Genomic DNA, 18,562 nt, shown 5'->3' on the forward strand with positions numbered 1-18,562 from the left:
GTCTCGACTCGAAACGTGGACTGTTTATTTCCCTCCATAGATGCTGCCTGACCTGCTGAGTTCCTCCAGCATTTTGTGTGTTGCTCCAGAATACAGCATCTGCAGAATCTCTTGTGTCTCCGTAAATAAAGAGTAGTTCCAGTAGCTGAAAAGCTGTTAACTAGAGGGCACGGATATACATTGATTGGCAAAATAAATCAGAGACAAAATGCTATAATTGTTTTATATTTTGAAAATACTTCTTGATGGAGTAGACAAATACTTGGAAAAATAATGCGGGGATAGGAGGAAAGAGCGGAGAGCTGGCATTCACTGGCGTACTCGTCAGTCGATTCGGCGCAGTATCGATGAGTCGAATTGCTTTAGTTGGGACTGAAGTATCTCTGATTCAATGCACCATTGTTCATTCCCTATGCATTACAATGCTGCAGACTTGCGTCTGTATGTACATATTCTATACTACTAGATGAAGGTATCGTGTTCACGTTGATGATATGAGTGGTTTTGGCAGTAGTTCGTCTCCTTGGCTGCAAATGCCTCTTTCTAATAAACACGCTTAGCATTTCCGCTCCAGCGGAAGGGAACCGTAGCGGTACTTTTCCATCTCAGCATTTCGTCCCTCTCCCGCGCCATTACAAATCGGGATGGTAAAGTTATCTCATCTTAACTGATCGTTATTAATGAAAACGGAGGGGGAAAAACATTTTAAAGCTGCATTTGGATGTGTTCTCACATGAATACCATGAAATTTACATGGGAAGTTTCTCTGGTGCGGTTACAGTTTCCGCGCCGTTAGGCGTCACTGTTGATCCTTTGTTTTTGTGGCTTTCAGTATGTTCGACCAACATTACCTACAAGCTATTATATGATCTCAACGAATCATAATTTCAAATTACAACGAATCACTTCATCTTCTGATTTAAGAGAGAAGCCCAATCTTGGCGGGCCTCTTTTCTCTGCGGCTCTCCCGCAGAGCAAGATGACGGAATGATACGTCTTGGGAGGGGTGAGGCGGATGGATTTCATGTCGCCGGACCAAAGGATCGTTGAATGGGAGAGGAGAGCTCGTGCAGGGTTGTGACACGGCTCAGTGAGTGACGCCGGACGGCCGTTAGTCGGCTCGTGCTGGAGTTCAGTGCAGCTGAGGAGAGGCGTGTGGTGGCCATCAAAATACCGTTAGAGATGCTGCCGTTTATTTGTGAAACATCAGCCATTCGTCTTAATTATGCTTTGCTACAGTAAAGGATGGACGGTTAATGAACGCTGAATTGCTTTTGTCGGGGAATTAATTTGGTTGTTCAAATCCATTATTTGTGTTGAAATTTGTCAAAAGAGAACCCGCAGCGTTGCAAATGATTGGAGTCTGACGGCTTTCCGTTGGAATTCGTTTCTCCTGCGGGAAGAAGGCGATTTTCTTGAAGGGATGTAGACGCAATAACATATAAAAATGAATTTGGTATTGTCTCGATTGCGTTGCAAACGATCAACATTAAAACAAGCTGTTTAAACGGATGCTTTGTGAAACCAGCTTTCGCCTCTGCATAGGATGCTAAAAGTCGGAATACGAAGGCAGGAAACAGCGGTGGATTTTACATTTTAAAATTGTTTTTTTTTGTTGATTGAAAATGGAGAACGATTTTACCACGCTTGTTGAGCAGTTTATGTCTGATCCTTTAGTAACTTGGGTAAGTACTTTTTAACTGATTTCAAATATTTAATTCAACAATTATAATTAAAGTCTCTATTTTGAACCGCTTAAATACGGTAATGTTTTCGATATTTTCAATCCCTACTCCTTTATAGGTAAAGACTTTCGGGGCGTTAGCTCCGGCAAATGGTGGAGCACTTTTGGAATACATGGAGTTGGTTGATGGCATCTTTCTCAGTAACATAATGGTTCAAATGTAAGTAAACACATGCGTTTGGAAAATTCATTTTAATGTTTTTATTTTCCATATTGCACATTAAAGTGTATAGTAAAATGAAAAGATAAAAATGTATATATTCCACAGAAATGAAATCCCTTTACAGTAGCCTTTTGACGCCCCACGGCGAGACTGGTATTCCCTCGATAATTCATTCATCATCCTTTTTAAGGAAAGATATCCTCAAGGGATCAGGGAATCATTTGGTACATTGTACTGTTGTTTTCCGTGCTCCAGTTCCTCCCTTATTCTGTAGAGTGGTATGATTTCTAAGGCAATTATGGTTCATGATGAGTAAAAAAAATCCGATCAAGCTGATGCAGCATTTCTCCACACGTAATAATTTGATAGTACATATGCTTTACTCTGTTATGCCGCTTTCTGTTTTTTTATATATATAGGTACTCAAAGTATACAAATCGATTTTTGGATGGTTTTTTAGAACTTTTGCCGGCTTTATATTTTAAACTTTGGCATTCTTGTAGCCTTAAACTTTTCTACAATAGCCTTAAAGTTGCTAAAGGGGAACTTTGCAGAATGTGTTTTAAGTCGTACGATAAAACTTACTTGTTTTTAAATGTATCGTATTTGTTGTAACATTTATAATTATGTTTAAATTTTTGGAATTGCGTGTTTCTCTTAACTTAGTTTCGCGCACTTTTATTGACAAAAATACCTTCATGCAGGTGATGGCAGATTAATTTAAAATGCTTTTCCTTTAAACATCGATGTACCCAGAACGAGAAAGAATGTATAACTTCCACCACATTTCTTTTGTTGCCAACGTTTTATAATTGCAAGAAAAACAGGGAGAAATATGAGGATCAAATGGGAAAGGATATTTAAAATAAGTAATTTAAGCAGAAGAAAAATATTGGGGCAGATGGTTTGTTTATATTCTGTAATGTCATTCTGTCAAAAATATTAAGATCAACTAGTTTTGGTGTTTGAATTTTAAGATGAAATGGCTTTAAGATCACAATTGCATACTACTTGCTGTCAGAATTCTGGAAATACTCAGCTGGTTAGACAGGATCTGTGGAGAGAGAAAATTTTCAGGTTGATCTTTCATCGACTGAAAATTTTTTCAGTTTTTATTGCAGATTTCTAGCTTTGGCCATATTTTGCTTTTGAACTAATAATGTTTCTTAAATCTGGCTACAGAAAACTTCCTCAGCCTTAGTTGAAGCTGCAATTTGGAGCAGCTTGGACCTTCATAGTATTCTGTAGAGAAAGTGAAGTGGATGATTGAGGATCATAATTGCAAATACCCCTTAGTAGTTATGAAATAATAAAGTTGACTAGAAATGCATCTAGTTTCTCATGAACAGCCAAAGGCAAGGATATTTGGATGATAAATTTATTTGAAAAAGAAAGAGTATAATATCTGATCTTTGTTGCTTGACTGTAGTTGGATTTGGCAAAAATTTTAAAGGCTTCAATTTTGGCTCTGTCAGTAATGTATGATGGAATCAATCAATATAAAAGTAAACATTTTGAAGGATATTATGTCATGCACTTCAACACACTGTCTTCGTGATGGCAAAGTTGATAATACTCAACTTTTTTTTTTCTTCCAGTTTCTATTAGTTTAATTGAAAATCAAGCATCTGTTTAGATAAAACAAGCATCAACATCCTGATATAACTACAAAATTGATGAAATAAACTATTTTCTTGGCAGACAATAGCAGCTCAAGGATTTGAATCTTTGTTTTCCTTTAGTTGGAATACTAAAAATGTTTCTGTCCTTCACTGTGTACAAGCAGAACAGAATGTATGTCACTGGATAAGTTGGTAGCTCCTTTGCCTTTGGGTTGGTGGGGTGGGAGGTGGAGGGTGGGTGTGTGAGGGTGTCTGAAATTGCACTACAGGATCCTGAGTATATAAAAAAAGCTGACAATCCTCTGCAAAGGTGTGATGCAGAATCATTTATCAATGTACAAAATCTCAGTGTTGTTTTATGGCCTCATTATAAAATGTAACCCATTAGTGTCTTGTATCTTGGTGTTAATTTAATGGCATTTTTCAAAAATTGTTTAAAAAGTCCTGGCCAACATTCCATTCTCAACCAGTTGATGAACTGATTGTTTGTGCAATGCCTGTTAAGTGTTTTCTGCATGTTTTTTAGCTACTGATCTTTGACTGCATTACATTGCTTAGGTTAAAAAAATATTAACTCTGTTCTTTTACCATCTCTCCAAATAATTTAACAAGTCCCTGCTTAAATTGGCACAATAAGAGAAAACCTTAAAATGATTTGGCCTTAATAAATGTTGCCACTATTAATTATAAAGTGCTTAGAACAGGGACAATTGTTTTTCTACATGGCATCATATAAATTTTGACCATCACATTTTTGCAAATATCCATTTCATATTCATATCAATTTTTTCTGATGCAATTTCTTAAGATTTCATTTCTTCCCAATACTAAATATTACAAACTTTTCCCAAATATTAAATGGGGTAAATCTAACAGTAGCTGTTAGCTTATTTGAAAATGTGCCTATTTAATATTATCCAGTTTGGTATACCCTTTTTTGAAGTAGGCATATTTGTTTTTAAATATGTTAAGTTTTCAAACTGGTAAATGGTTAAGGTTAATTCTTCTATATTCCATTTGTAATTGTACAGTGAATACTTCATTGTTGGATTCTTTAATGTCAAAGGTGTACACGAAACTTGGCTTTGGTTTTTGGTATGCTAATATTTCAAATCCAAATATCAACAGATGGCCGGATAGTTGTTGTCAGATTGGTGTCTGGATATAAGCTAGCACTCCCATTATGTTATCAAATTTCAGATCTGATGGATTTTGGTCAGTGTGTCAGTGATTCCCAATGGTTCCTTTATGAAAGATTGACTCTTTAGGAGTCCTCAGAAGTGAGGTTAATCATAATGTTTTTCATGCTCTTCATTGGTCAACAAGTTCTATTCTAGCCAATGAATTCTACATTCTGCTGGTAAGGATTGCTTTGCTGGTTTCTTCAACTTCAAATGAAATTGATGTCAGTTGTCATAAGTAGGTTACTCAAATGCAAATAGCTGAAGGTCATTCTCTGCACTGTGCTGCCTATTGACTCTGCAGAACTGGCCTATTTCACCAGGCTACTTGTCAGTGAAGCATTCTAATTTCCTCGTTTACAAAGAAATCCATTCATCTGTAGTATGCTTGTTGTCTTGGAAAAGATCCAGATATTGACAATTAAGTTAGCCTTTGGCACTGGACTAGTCTGTTGTGTAAATTTAATGCTTAAAAATGTTCTGTCTTCCAAATCTTTCTTAATTACTGCAAATATTATGAAATATTGATTTATATTTTAATAGAAGCTCTTGTATTTCAGCCATTCAGAGGTACTCATCAAGTTGATCCAGTTTTGAGACCTATGTTACAGGACATAGTTAATTTGTATTAGCAGTATGCTGTAGATTTGCTGTATTTAATATTTGGGAAAACTTTGTAATATTTAGTATTGGGAAGAAATGGAATCTTAAGAAACTGCATGAGGAAAAAGCTGAAACAGAAGATGCTGGAAACATTTCAACTTTGTCACAGTTGTGCAGGGAAATGTTATCCCAAATGTTATTGTACCTATATTCTAGTAGGTAGGGGAATTGAGCAATGGGATATGATGGCACATCATTCCTGTAATATTTTCTGGTGTTGTCAGTTATCTTATTTCAAAATATTCAGTTTGAGTATTTATCACTTGTCCCTTTTTAGCTTTGCAGTAGTTTTTTAAAGCAGGTTTGTATAACTGTCTTTAATTACATGTTCATTTTCATATACGTGAGACCTATTCATTACATTTAAATCACTTGGATAAACCCAAACAAATAACACAAGGATAATGTATTTATTTGATATGCCTGACTATGCAAGTAATACAGCTTAAGGTTTAAAATCAGTAAATGTTAATAATGTTGGGAGGCTTACAGTGAATTTTGATCATTGGGCTGTATTGAGCTGGATCTGTCTTTTAGTCCATGCCTGCCAGCTGTTAGCTGGCCAGACGCCAAAGGGTGTCTGGCAAGGTGTAATGAGGCCTCAGCAGTGAGTTGGCCTTGGGCAATGTATTGCTGCAGTTTGCCCTCAGAGTGCCCCAATGGCCTTTGACCAGAAGCAAAGCTAGGTGTGGAATTTTTAGTCTTTGATAGGAGACAAACAAAATAAATGTAAATGATTTAAAAACAAATTATAAATATTAAAATAATGTATTTCCCTCATCTCCAGGAATCTCTTATGAAATGAATGGGGATTCTAGTCTTCCACTGTGTGTGACTGATGCAGTATCAGAGAGGTGGATTTCCAGCAAGACAGGGCTCCAACATTGGACTCCCATGTGGAGTGAAGTGACAGAGCAGAGTAACAGATGCACCAACATCTGTCACTCAGCAAATACTGGACTTGCAATGGGTGCAACTGAATGCTAATGGATCCCTTTGGAACCACTGACCACAGCCAGTGTGATACATTAAAATGTGACTTGAAAGTTAGAAAAGTTGAATCTAAGTTTTCACAACATTAAAGTTGGTTCATTCAGGTTTTAATTTTGTTGACTGCATTGTGCATGTTAGGAAACACTTTTTTCCAAGTGTTTTTTGTTTCGCAGAAGTAGAAATCAAAAGTGACTTTGGAAAATAACTGAATAGTTATGTGAAAATCACATAGTAGAGCTAACACAATGCAGTCCTTAAATCTTATACTATTTTTCTCCTTAAGTAAAATTTTCATTACTCCTATAAAGAAATAGTTAAAGCAATAGCGGTGGAAACTTTTATTAATATGAAATGTTTGCCTCATGAACAGAACAATACAAAATTTGAATCTTGTATCATAATTTGATGAGGCACAAAGTTGTCATGTTTGATGTCTAGCTAAGCAAACTATCCAGTGTTTTCCAATGAACTTGACAATCATTGCATGAAATTTTGATCTGCTATAGCATGGAGGTTTCTAATAAAATTCAAAGAAGTGCTGCAATTTTGGTGGCTCCTACGATGACTTTGAACACAAAATAAAAAAAAGGGGTGAGAAAAATCTATTATATCCACCATGACTGCTCCATCTGTTTAAAAATACAAATGAGTGGTAAATATCTCTTCAGCAATTTGGATAAAATTTAAGAAATTCCTCTTTGCATTCCATCTGATGATGATGACTCATTATAATTGAAATTCAGCAGCATTGTTCAACCCCACAAATTGTTCTGTTCTCTCAAAAAATTGCTATATTATTTGCTGGTTTGAAGTTAACTATTTAATGTTTCCTCAACAACATTATCAGTGCCATCTCCAAACTTATGATCCATAATTTCCTTTCAATTATTCGTTCTCTCCTGAATAGTGCCACTTAGATTGCCCAAAATTTGTTAAGACCAACTTGGATGTCAGTGAGCTATTGACTAACAGTGACTTATTTAGGCTCTGACCTTTTTATTGAGTCCTCAAGAGTAAATAAAATAATTTATCCAGCATGATCATTATCATTTTAAGTGCAACCTTTCTGAAGTGATTTCTAACAAAGCAAAAGCAGAAAATGCTGGAGGTACTCAGCAGGTCAGGCAGTATCTGTTGGGGGGGGTGGGGTGGGGCGGGGGGGAGAACAGACTTAACACTCCGAAATGTTGTCAGAATTTGGGGGCTCATGGAGTCCAGGGGTGATTCCAAATCGTCCAGATATTTGGGGGCTGAGGCATTTTGTACTTCGTTCCTCGGCTTTATGCCAGCAATGGAATAATTGAATGGAGCAGCTGACCTGGATGGGTCTTACCCATATTTTAATTAAAATAAGGAATTCTATAGTTTGCTATGTGATTATAATTACATTTATAATTGAACTTATTTAAATTTTCCATTAGAGACATTTTAGAAATAGCTGAAAATGCCTTTGACAACACAAGCCTTCCAAAGGCTGTTGAGGTGGTAAGGGGACAGGGACTTGGCATTTGCTGCTTGAGGCCCAGTTGCTGTTCATGAATGCAACTTGATGGCTGAGGCAGCAAGGTCCCAAAATTGATTGGAGATATGTGACTGCAGAAGGTTACTGTGGCCTCAAGGATAGCATGGCATGGGTTGATTCAAGCAAAATCCAGCCATTATTTTTTCTATGAAAGTTTGAATTGTTTCCAAACCAGGTATACCATTTCTACCTTTTAAAAACATACCAGCATGAAGTTGCCATCCAATCACGTAAAACTGTTTTCATCTCGTATATGCTTTGTCTTGCTCTTGGGTGCTCTTCCCTGTCAAGTCCTCTATCCACCTATTCTCTCAAAGTTACAAAATGCTTGTAACACAGGAGGAGATCATTTGGCCCATTATGTCCACACTGACTCTTTCAATCCAGCAAGTCCCACTCTCCTGTCCTCCCTCCTCTATAACCATTGCAAATTCTTTTCCGATTCTTATCTGGTTTCCTTTTACGTAACATGAAGTGATGGCTGTGACACAGAACAGTCTAGTTTTTTTTTCTCTCCCACATATGCAGACTTTTTTTTTAAAGAACGTTCAGTGTATATTTTGCCTCCATAAAGCTTTTGAAATGTGTTCTCTACCCTTCAAATGACTTTGGGAAAACATTTCAGCAGAAACTGCTAAGAAGCCTAAAATGTCATTTTAGGTCATTGCATTGATGCATTCTTGGAAAAAGAATCGCTTGATTAAGTATTGGTATCGTTTGATTAAAGTGCAAATTTAAAAAACAAAATGTTTGTACAATGCAGTTGACTTTTAGAGTACGTATCCTCGGTTTACACAGACTTGTGTTATAATGAACAATCCTTAATGTTAGGGGCCAGACAGAGTATACGAGTATTAGCAATGAGCAGCAATTGAAATCCCAGACTGCACAGTTGCATCCACAAAGATTACTATCTACTCAACTGACAACTGCTCTGAAACTCACTGCTGTTTATGCAGACCATTGACATAAGTGCTCAGTGGTATAAATCACAACCAACTGACTATTTACACAATTGATTATTGGAGTTGTATTTTATTGAAGTCCTCTATCAATTATAGCAGACTAGAAGACCAGACCATCATGCATTAAGAAAGACTGTGATGAGAAAATGGAGAGAATAGAAAAAATGTTTAAGTATGTGGTTAGGGGATTTGAATTAATGGCACATGCCCCTATTTGATGGATGATCCAGGTAAAAGTGAGTAAGATTTACTCAAGATCAGTTAAGACTGGATTAAATGTTTCACAATGTGTGCAAACCTGCACAATATTCACCTTGCAAAGGAGGAAGCAAATGCAGGACGTTTGGCAGCAGAGTATATTCCAAAGGAGGTGAAATAAATCTCTGAGGAAGGAGGCAACTTTCCTGAACAAATCTTTTGCATGGGTGAGAGGGGCTCTTTTGGAAGAAGATGCCCTCGTGTATGTTCATCTTAAGAGATGAGAAAACTACTCCAGGCTTCAAGAAAACCAAAGATCACCTTGGTCTTCTCTCTGTGGTAAAGCAGAAAATGATTCTAAATTTATCTTATAACAGCACTCTATGACCTGAAAGCTGTAAAGGGACACTCACAGACCAACCATCCAGTGGTGTGAGCTAACAAAAAAGTCTGGATAATGATACACAATATCACTTTTTTTTGTTTTCCTCATTGTGAGGAATAAATTGGACCACAGAGCCTTGCTAACAGTTAACAATGCCCGTGGACATCTAGTTAACATTGATGACTTGATTAACAATGACCAGGTGGTACTTTTGACCCCTGACACCATTCCCATAGATCAAGGTGAAATTGCTATGTGTGTGGCTTACTACCTGCGGTTTGTAATGAGACATTACTGAGTCAATTGACAATGACAAACCCACCATTCAGGAAGCGTGGAAGAGATGTAATATCATGGGCCACATTGTCCCAGGTGCCTCCTGGGATAATGTGGCCCAAGCAGCAATGTAAACTGTATGGAAGTAATTATGGCCAGTGTGCATGTATGAATCCATAAATACAAAAAATCTCCAAGAAGGCATTATCAAGATGGCAAATGAGGTTGGGTTTGATGAAGTAGACCAGGATTTCATGGAAGAGGCAATAGAATCACATGAGGAGGAGCTCTCAAACGAGGTATTAAAGCTATGAAAATAGGTCACAGAAAGAGCAAGAAACGACCAACATAGCTGAACCACTACTACCAGGTTCAAGAACAGCTACTTCCCTTCAACCATTCGGTTCTTGAACCAACTGGCAAAACCCTGATCACTACAGTTTAGCAACACTTTGATCACTTGGGGGTTTTTATTTGTTCTAATTGGGTTCTTTCTTGTAAAAATTGTGTATAATTTGAGTTTTTCTTGTGAATGTTGTTTGTATGATGCTATGTGCCTGTGATAGTGCTGCAAGTAAGTTTTTCATTACACTTGTGCATATGACAATAAACTTGACTTTGACCTCCATTGCTGTCACCACCATCGAAACGATATATTATGAAAAGCTGTTGGAAGGGCTCTGCCATATTGAGAAAGCAATAACCGTCTTTAGAGATGATGATTCCAAAATGGAGCTAGAATTGGATGTGATGGTATGATGGAAAATGCTGTACTTTGCAAAATGGAGCTTTTTCAGGTGAAGAGGAAAACTATCCAGATAACCATTGACACCTTTAAGACACATTCATCACTCACCCAAGCACAGTCACAGAACAAACCCTAGCTGGCTGATACCTCAAGTCCACATGCCTACCTACTTGTAACCTTTGACCTCATTTTTCAAGAATCTGCCTCAAAAAAAATTCTGCTTTCACCAGTCTTTGAGGAAGAGATTTCCAAAGACTGAAGAAATTTCACCTGTTTAATTTTCATTCATAATGGTGGTTGTTGAGATGAATAGTAGATATAAATGCTAAACTTCGGATAAACGTAGAAAAATTGAAATGAAGAACACACAAACAGTTCTAAAAGGTAATGGAATATAGGCATGCATGTTCAGTTTGTCCTGTTACAGTGCATTAGCACCTTTCAGGAAAATTTGTTAAGGACAAATGTTTTTGCAGCCAGTGGCACATCTAATTTTAACATTTTGTTTTTGAAAGCTGGAGACCAATCATTTGAAAACCAAAGTCATACTCTGCAACTTGCAGAATAAATTGATGTGAGTCATAACAATCATAACTTTTTCATTTGTAGTAGTAGAAGCCAGACACTCTCTATTTGGTTGTTTATGTCACTTGGAGAAGAACTAGCAGGTTGTGGAGTTTTCATGCATTGTGTGTCATTATCTTTTGAAGTACTGGAGGGTGAGAATTTGATATGTGTTATTGAAGAAATTGAGTTGATGCAATGTATTTTGTAAATGGTAAATCCTGTGGCAATGGTGTGGCTGTGGTGGATGCTGAGGGTAAATAGCGCCCCATCACACTCCTAGTTGTGCCTTGAAGATATAGAAAGATGGGGTGGAGGGGGGAGGGCTGTTGGGCAAACCACAGGATAAGTCATTTCATTCCTGTTCTTATACGCACAGTATTTATATGATTCGTCCATGGTAATCCCCAGGACATCAATAATGGAGGGATAGTAATGATAATGCTGTTGAGTATTAATGCTAGGTGATCAGATGCACTTTTGTTGGAGATGTCATTGCCTGGTACTTATGAATGTCATCTACCTTGTATCATCCCACATGTAACCTTGTCGTCTTGACTTGAAGTTAGTTGGGCAACAGACACGTCTCCTGGATTTGAAGTGATTGTCCTTCACCAGTCACATTGTGTGATGCTTGACAATCCAGTGATGTTTTCCTTTTGATGCTCGTTGACTTTACCAGAGCTCCTTGATGTCACACTTGGCCAAATACTGTGGTATCAAGGGCAGTCACTTTCACCCTGTGCCTCTGTGGAAGGAGAAGCACTATTTAACATTTTGGGTCAAAGACTTTTTCCCTAGTTCTGATGAAGGGTCTTTGACCTGAAATGTTAAACTATCTCTTTTCACAGATGCAGCCTGATCTGCTGTGTAGCTAGCATTTTCTGTTTTTGTTTCAGATTTCTAGCATATGAATTATTTTTGACTTTCACTCTTGCCTTGCCTTTTTGAAATTCTGCTCTTTAGTCCATGTTTGGACAAAGCTGCAATGATCTGGATGAAATCTAAACATGGATTAATGAGGTTATTGGTGACTAAGCATCATTTGATAGCACTGTTAAGGCCACCCTTCATTGCTGATACTGGTCTGATGTTGTGGTAACTCATTGATTAAATTTGGACTAGTCTTTATCAGGATAGATATTTTCAGCTTTGTTGCAAATATCAGTGTTGCAGATAAGCAGGAACAGCTGTTCAAGAGGCATACAAGTCTTCAGCACTAGAGTCGCAGCGCAGTTTGATAAGAACTTAAACAGGAGCAAGGAGGGTTAGACCATTCGTTCCTTGAGCCTGCTTCACCATTTAATAAAATAATGGCTGATTCGATATTGGGCTCAACGCCACATTCCCACATACCTCTCAACTTCCTTGTTGTTCAAATGTCTGCCTAGCTCCACCTTGAATATGTTCCATGACTCCACATCCACAGCACACTGAGAATTCCAAAGATTCATGATTCCCTGAGGGATAAAATTCCTGACCCCTTATTCTGGAAACACTGCCTCCTAGTTCTAGATATTTCCAATAGGGGAAACATCCTCTCAACATCTACCCACCCTGTCAATTTCCCTCAGATGTATTTGAACACACATCTAATTTATTCAAATGCAATCACTTCTCATTCTTCTAAATTCAAGTGATTATTGATCCAACTGGCTCAGCCACCTTTTTTGCGTCAACCTCTTAATCCCAGGAATCAACATAGTGAAAATTTTCTGCACTGCCTCCAGTGAAAGTAGATCATTTCTTAAACGTGAAGACTAAAACTCTATACCCCTTGCAATTGGCCTTTCTAATTATTTGCTGTACCTGCATGCTAACCCTTTGAGTTTCATGTACTTGTACCTTTAGATCTCTTTTATGGCATAACTGTTGTCTTCTCCATATAAATATGCATTTTTGTTCACTTTTCCTTCCAAAGTAGATAACCTCACACTGCATTTGTTAACGACTCGTCCACTATCTATATCTCTTTGTAAGCTCTTTCTTGTCCTCTTCATAACTTGCTAACCCACCTATCTTTGTATCATCAAATTTGGCTGCAGTGTATGTGGCCCCTTCAGCCAGGTCATTAATAATAGATTATGAATAGTTGAGGCTCCAGCACTGATCCTGGCATCAAACTTGTTACTGATCGACAATCCAAAAATGACCCATTTCCTGTTAGTTGGCCAATGTTTCATCCATGCCAATATATTCCTCGCATCCCCATGTGCTCTTGTGCGGTAAGGAGGGGAAGAATAGGATTAATGGGAATGCTTTAGGTAGGTTGGCACAGACCTGATAAACTAAGTAGCCTCATTCTGCATTGTATTAAGTAACCCCTTATGTGGTACTCCAGTAAATGTTTCTAGAAATCCAAATGCTCTACTGGTTCCCTATTAACATTAATTGTTACATTGTCGAGGAACTCTAGCAAATTTGTTAATAAAACAATATTGATTTAGTTTGTTTGTCTTATGATTTTCTAAATATCTTGCTGTTGCTGTCTTAGTAATGGATTCAGAGTTTTCCCAATGACAGATGTTGGGCTGACGGCCTATAGTTTAATGCTTTCTACCTCCCTCCTTTCTTAAATAGTGGTGTTACATTTGCAATTTTTACAATTCTCCGAGGCCTCCAAATTCTAGAAAATGTTGGTGGATATCATCTCTGCAGCCACTTCCTTGAAGACCCAACGATACAGATCATACAGATCTAAGGAACTTTTTCTCAAGTAACAGTGATTAAGTTACTCCTTTTTATATCTGTAGAAGCTCTTCCAATCTGTTTTCCCATAGCTTTTTATGTATCCAATGCTCTTAATATGGGGGTGAATTTAATTAACTAAAACTTGGTTTCTGTGATTGTGGGCACCTTGGGAGGAGGCCTTTTGGCTTTTGACCATGGGTGAAAAACAATGAAACTACAATCTCACCCTTTGTTTCCTTCAAGTTATTAAACTTTTGATTAACCCACATATCTGTTTATTTTAAAATTAGAATCTTAGATTTAAGAACATTGAACAGCGCAGCACAGTATGGGACCTTCGGCCCACGAAGTTGCGCCAACCTATATAAACCTACTCCATGATCAATCTAACCCTTCCCTCCTACACAGCCCATAACCCTCCATTTTTCTTACGTCCATGTGCCTATCTAAGAGTCTTTTAAAAGTCCATTGTATCAGCCTCTACCACCACCTATGGCAGTGCCTTCCAGGTACCCACCAAAGAACCTATCTCTTGACATCTCTCCTAAACTTTCCTCCACTCACCTTAAACAGATGTCCTCTGCTATTGGCCATTGTCGCCCTAGCAAAAAGTTGCTGGCTATCCACTCTATGTATGCCTCTCATAATCTTATACACTTCTATCAAGTCGCCTCTCACCCTCTGTCACTCAAAAGGGAAAAGCCCTAACTCACTCAACCTTTCCTCAAGACAGGGAGATCTTGGGGTCCAAGTCCATCGATCCCTCCATAGTTGCCACTCAAGTTGATAGGGTGGTTAAGGCACCCTCTAATCCAGGCAGTGTCCTGGTAAATCTCCTCTGCAACCTCTCTAAAGCTTCCACATCCTTCCTATAATGAGGCAACCAGAACTGAACACAGTACTCCAAGTGTGGTCTAACCAGAGTTTTATAGAACTGCAACATTTACCTCACGGCTCTTGAATTCAATCCCCCGACTAATGAAGGCCAGCACACCATACGGAGCCTTAACCAGCTATTAACTTGAGCGGCAAAGATGGAGGGATCTATGGACTTGGACCCCAAGATCCCCTTGTTCCTCCACACTGCTAAGAATCCTGCCATTAACCTTGTGTTCTGCCTTTGAGTTTGATCTTTCAAAGTGTATCACTTCACACTTTTCCCGATTGAACTCCATCTGTCACTTCTCTGCCCAACTCTGCATCCTGTCTACATCCTATTGTAATCACAACCTTCCACAGTATCCACAACACCTCCAACCCTCGTGTCATCTGCAAACTTACTAACTCACCCTTCCACTTCCTCATCCAATCACAAAGAGCAGGGGTCCCAGAACACATCCCTGTGGAACACACTAGTCACTGACCTCCAGGCTGAATATTCTCCATCTACTACCACTCTCTGCCTTCTGTGGGCAAGCCAATTTTCATGGATCCTATGCCTCATGACTTTCTGGAGGAGCCTACCATGGGGAACCATTTAAAGGGGTACTTTTTTATGAGCAAAATAATAAACTGACAGTGTATCAAGTGGTTCAATGATGTTTGGGTACATTGGATTCCTGCAATGGATGAACTTGTCTTGTGGGGTGACCATAAATAAGATAGGCCTATAGTCACTGTAATTTGAAAGAACAAGAGTTGAATCATATCAAGACACTATTTTGAGGGTGATTGATAAGTTAGATTCTGAGAGACTTTTGTTTTAGCCCAGAGCAAAGTCAAATTAAAAGGACCTGACCATCAATATTAGAGATGAGGAATAACCACTGTATACAAAGTTTTTGAAATCTTTGGAATTCTTTACCTCAGCTGGCTATGGATGCTTGATCATTGAAAATATATATGGCTGAAATTGAAAATTTATGAACACACATGAATATTTAAATAATAATGGAATATAAATATTTTTCAAGGATCAGTAAGAAAACGTTTTGCCTTTTAATTTTGTATAGACCTATAGAAAATGTTTTGCTTTAGTAGCTAATTTAATTTTTTTCATTTTCAAATACATCTTAAGTTTCTTTTTGAAATGCTTTTAAGGACCAAGTTACAACTGTCTACCCTCTCCACCTTTGGGCTCTGTGACAATCATTGAGTAATTTAGCTCCAAGTGATTTAATTTCCAACAACGTTCATGAGATTCTTTCAGATTTAGAACTTTGTGTCTTCTAAACAAAATATTTAATTTTAATTTTTCTGCTGGTTGTCTTTCAGCAATCCTAAATCAATAAATCAAAGACTGAACAAGAAAATAAACAATGATGTGTCACTCCGAATCCAAAATTTATCCTGTTTGGTGCACAGTATTAAGTCGTATTATCAGGTAAGTGATCAGATCAAAAATCTGATGCTTCTAATCTGTTTTCTTAGAACTTCCTTGTATTTCTTCATTCCAATTTTGATATCTTCAATGAATATGTTGTTTGAAGCTACTGAAGACTTGAATTGAAAGTGTGGTTTGAACTCTGTAGAACTTTTTTTAATTAAAGCATTTGCTTCAGTGATTACTTGAATTAAAACATTGTGGGAAAAGATTAAGTGGATTGTAAAGCAGACACTTTTTCTGTTGCCTGATTTGCATTACTTCCCCATTCATCTCTACCTCTTCCATTGGTGAACAAATGACCAAAGGCTTTAGAGTTAGGATTTTCAAAATGCTATTTTAAATGACAGACAAATGGCCCAATGAGTCAGTGTTGGGTTTTGTGCTCTCTTTGAGACTGCTCCCATCTTTCCTTATCATAATCTTTTAGTTTAAGGCACATTTTCATTTCTCTCTAACGTGGTTGTTCTGCCTCCCCTAAATGTTTCAGTACCACAACTTGAGATGGTGATTATTCCAGAGGTGGCTTCAAAAGAAAGAAGTTGAGTGAGGGGATGAGGGGATTTGAGTGTTTGGGGGGGGGGGGTTCAAGGAACCGATCAGAGGTAATAGGAGAAGAGGGGTCAACAGGCTAGCCACAGATGGGAGAGCTTAACAACATACTTCTGTCGTTAATTAACTCTAGGCATGAGGACAGAAGCTGGTTAAGCTCTCCCATCAATGTTTGAAATTATTGAAGCTGAGAAGCTCCTTGACGCAGAGGCAAAGGGAGAGGAATAGCGTCTCAATGAAATGGAGACATGAGAGACGCAAATGCTCCAGGTGAAGGGTCTCAACCTGAAACGTCGACTGTCCATTTTCCTCCACAAATGCTACCTGACCCACTGGGTTCCTCCAACCCTCGTCTCTATGAAACTTTGACAGGTCGGCGTAATAATGTCGGCCAAAGGGTGTGTACTGTTCTATGTTCAATCTTACTATCTGTGGATTGATCTAAAAACTAACCTGAACAAGTCAAGTAAATACTGTAAACAATGCTGGATATTCTGTGGTGAGCAACACTCCTCCATACATAAAAATCAACAAAGGTCAATTTAGAAGTGTATTGCAATAATCTCTGCTGGCCTGTCATTTTAAGAACACTCAAAGCTTAATAAGTAAGGGCAAAGAAACACACTTCATTGGTTCCACATCCTTCTCCTTAAAATTCACTCCTTTCTTCAATATCAGATTGAAGCATAGGAATTTACACGATGCAACACAGGAACCCACAACGGTTTTTTTTTGGACAGCATAAAATCCCGTGGTCAACACTCTGTAGATGAGTAAGGACATCAAGAGATTAGAATGCCACTCAATTTCCTTCCATGCTTGGTCTCAAGCTTGGTAATGTTTTGATGTTCCTTCATCAATGCTGGAACAACATCCTAGAAACTAACGTACTGATACTACTGTGGGAGTACTTTCACCACGCAGACCGTGTGGCTCATGCAGGCAGAGCTTGACTAAGGCATTTAGCCACGTTCAATAAATGATGATGAAACCCTTAAGTCTCTGGTGCACAGCATGTGCCATGCAAGCAAGCCCAGACTTGTGCAGTAGTTCTTCAGTCTTGGTGAGCCATCTACTTGCACTAAACTGCCAATGTAGGTTAAGTGCCCATGAGTTCAGTAGGAGAACATTTGGGTAACAGTGACCACAACTCCTTAAGTTTTAAGATAGCAATAGACTAGGATAAGTATGGTCCTTGCTGGAGAGTATTAAATTAGAGCAGGGCAAATTACGAGAGTATTGGGCAGCAACTAGGGAGAGTTAATTTGGAACAGCTGTTTTTGGGCAAGCCCACATCTGACGTGGAGAGTGTTTAAAGACTAACTGTACAGAGTTAGGACAGGTATGTTCCAGTAAGAAGGAAGAACAAGGATGGCAGGGTAAGGGAACCTTGGATGTCGAGAGAGGTGGTGAATTTAGTCAAGAAGGAAAAGGAAGCGTATGTAAGGCTTAGGAAGCTAAAATCAAATGGAGCCCTTGAGGATTATAAAGAAGCTAGAAAAGAACTTGAGGGGAATTAGGAGAACAGGAGGGGCCATGAAAAGTCCTTGGCAAGTAGGATTAAAGAGACTCCCAAGGCATTCTATACATAAAGGATAAGAGGATAACTAGAGAAAGGGTAGGACCATACAATGATAAAGGAGGGATCATTCACTTGGAGGTGGAGGATGTGGGCAAGATCCTAAATGAGTACTTTGCATTGGCATTTATCAAGGAGAAGGACATGGAAGATAGTGAGATCGGTATGGAGAGTACTATATGCTAGGGCATTTTGAGATGAATAAAGAGGTAGTGTTGAGTCTCTTAAAGAATGACTTGATGTCCCCAGAGTCTGGTGGGATATACCCCAGATTATTGAGAGAGGCGAGAGATGAAATTGCTAAGGCCTCAACCAAGATCTTTCTGTCCTCTCTAGCCACAGGTGAAGTCCCAGAGGACTGGTGGGTAGCCAGTGTTCTGTTGTTCAAGAAAG

At 38.4% G+C, this 18,562-nt stretch overlaps 1 protein-coding gene across 7 annotated transcripts in view; it reads left to right on the plus strand.

Annotated features, from left to right (window-relative positions):
* The first annotated feature begins 1,048 nt into the window (after positions 1-1,048).
* The window catches only part of LOC127568157 (girdin-like), a 138,196-nt gene continuing 120,682 nt past the window's right edge, over positions 1,049-18,562 (plus strand). For 6 of the 7 annotated variants that reach the window (XM_052011579.1, XM_052011576.1, XM_052011577.1 and 3 more), the window contains exons 1-3: positions 1,110-1,685; positions 1,804-1,904; positions 15,930-16,038. In XM_052011579.1, coding sequence (XP_051867539.1) covers positions 1,626-1,685; positions 1,804-1,904; positions 15,930-16,038 — 270 coding nt within the window. In that variant the 5' untranslated portion in view covers positions 1,110-1,625. Of the gene's footprint in view, positions 1,686-1,803; positions 1,905-15,929; positions 16,039-18,562 lie in introns of all 7 variants that reach the window. The other variant, XM_052011575.1, reaches the window with a different exon arrangement.

This window comes from Pristis pectinata, chromosome 3, assembly GCF_009764475.1.
Source record: "Pristis pectinata isolate sPriPec2 chromosome 3, sPriPec2.1.pri, whole genome shotgun sequence".
NCBI lineage: Eukaryota > Metazoa > Chordata > Chondrichthyes > Rhinopristiformes > Pristidae > Pristis > Pristis pectinata.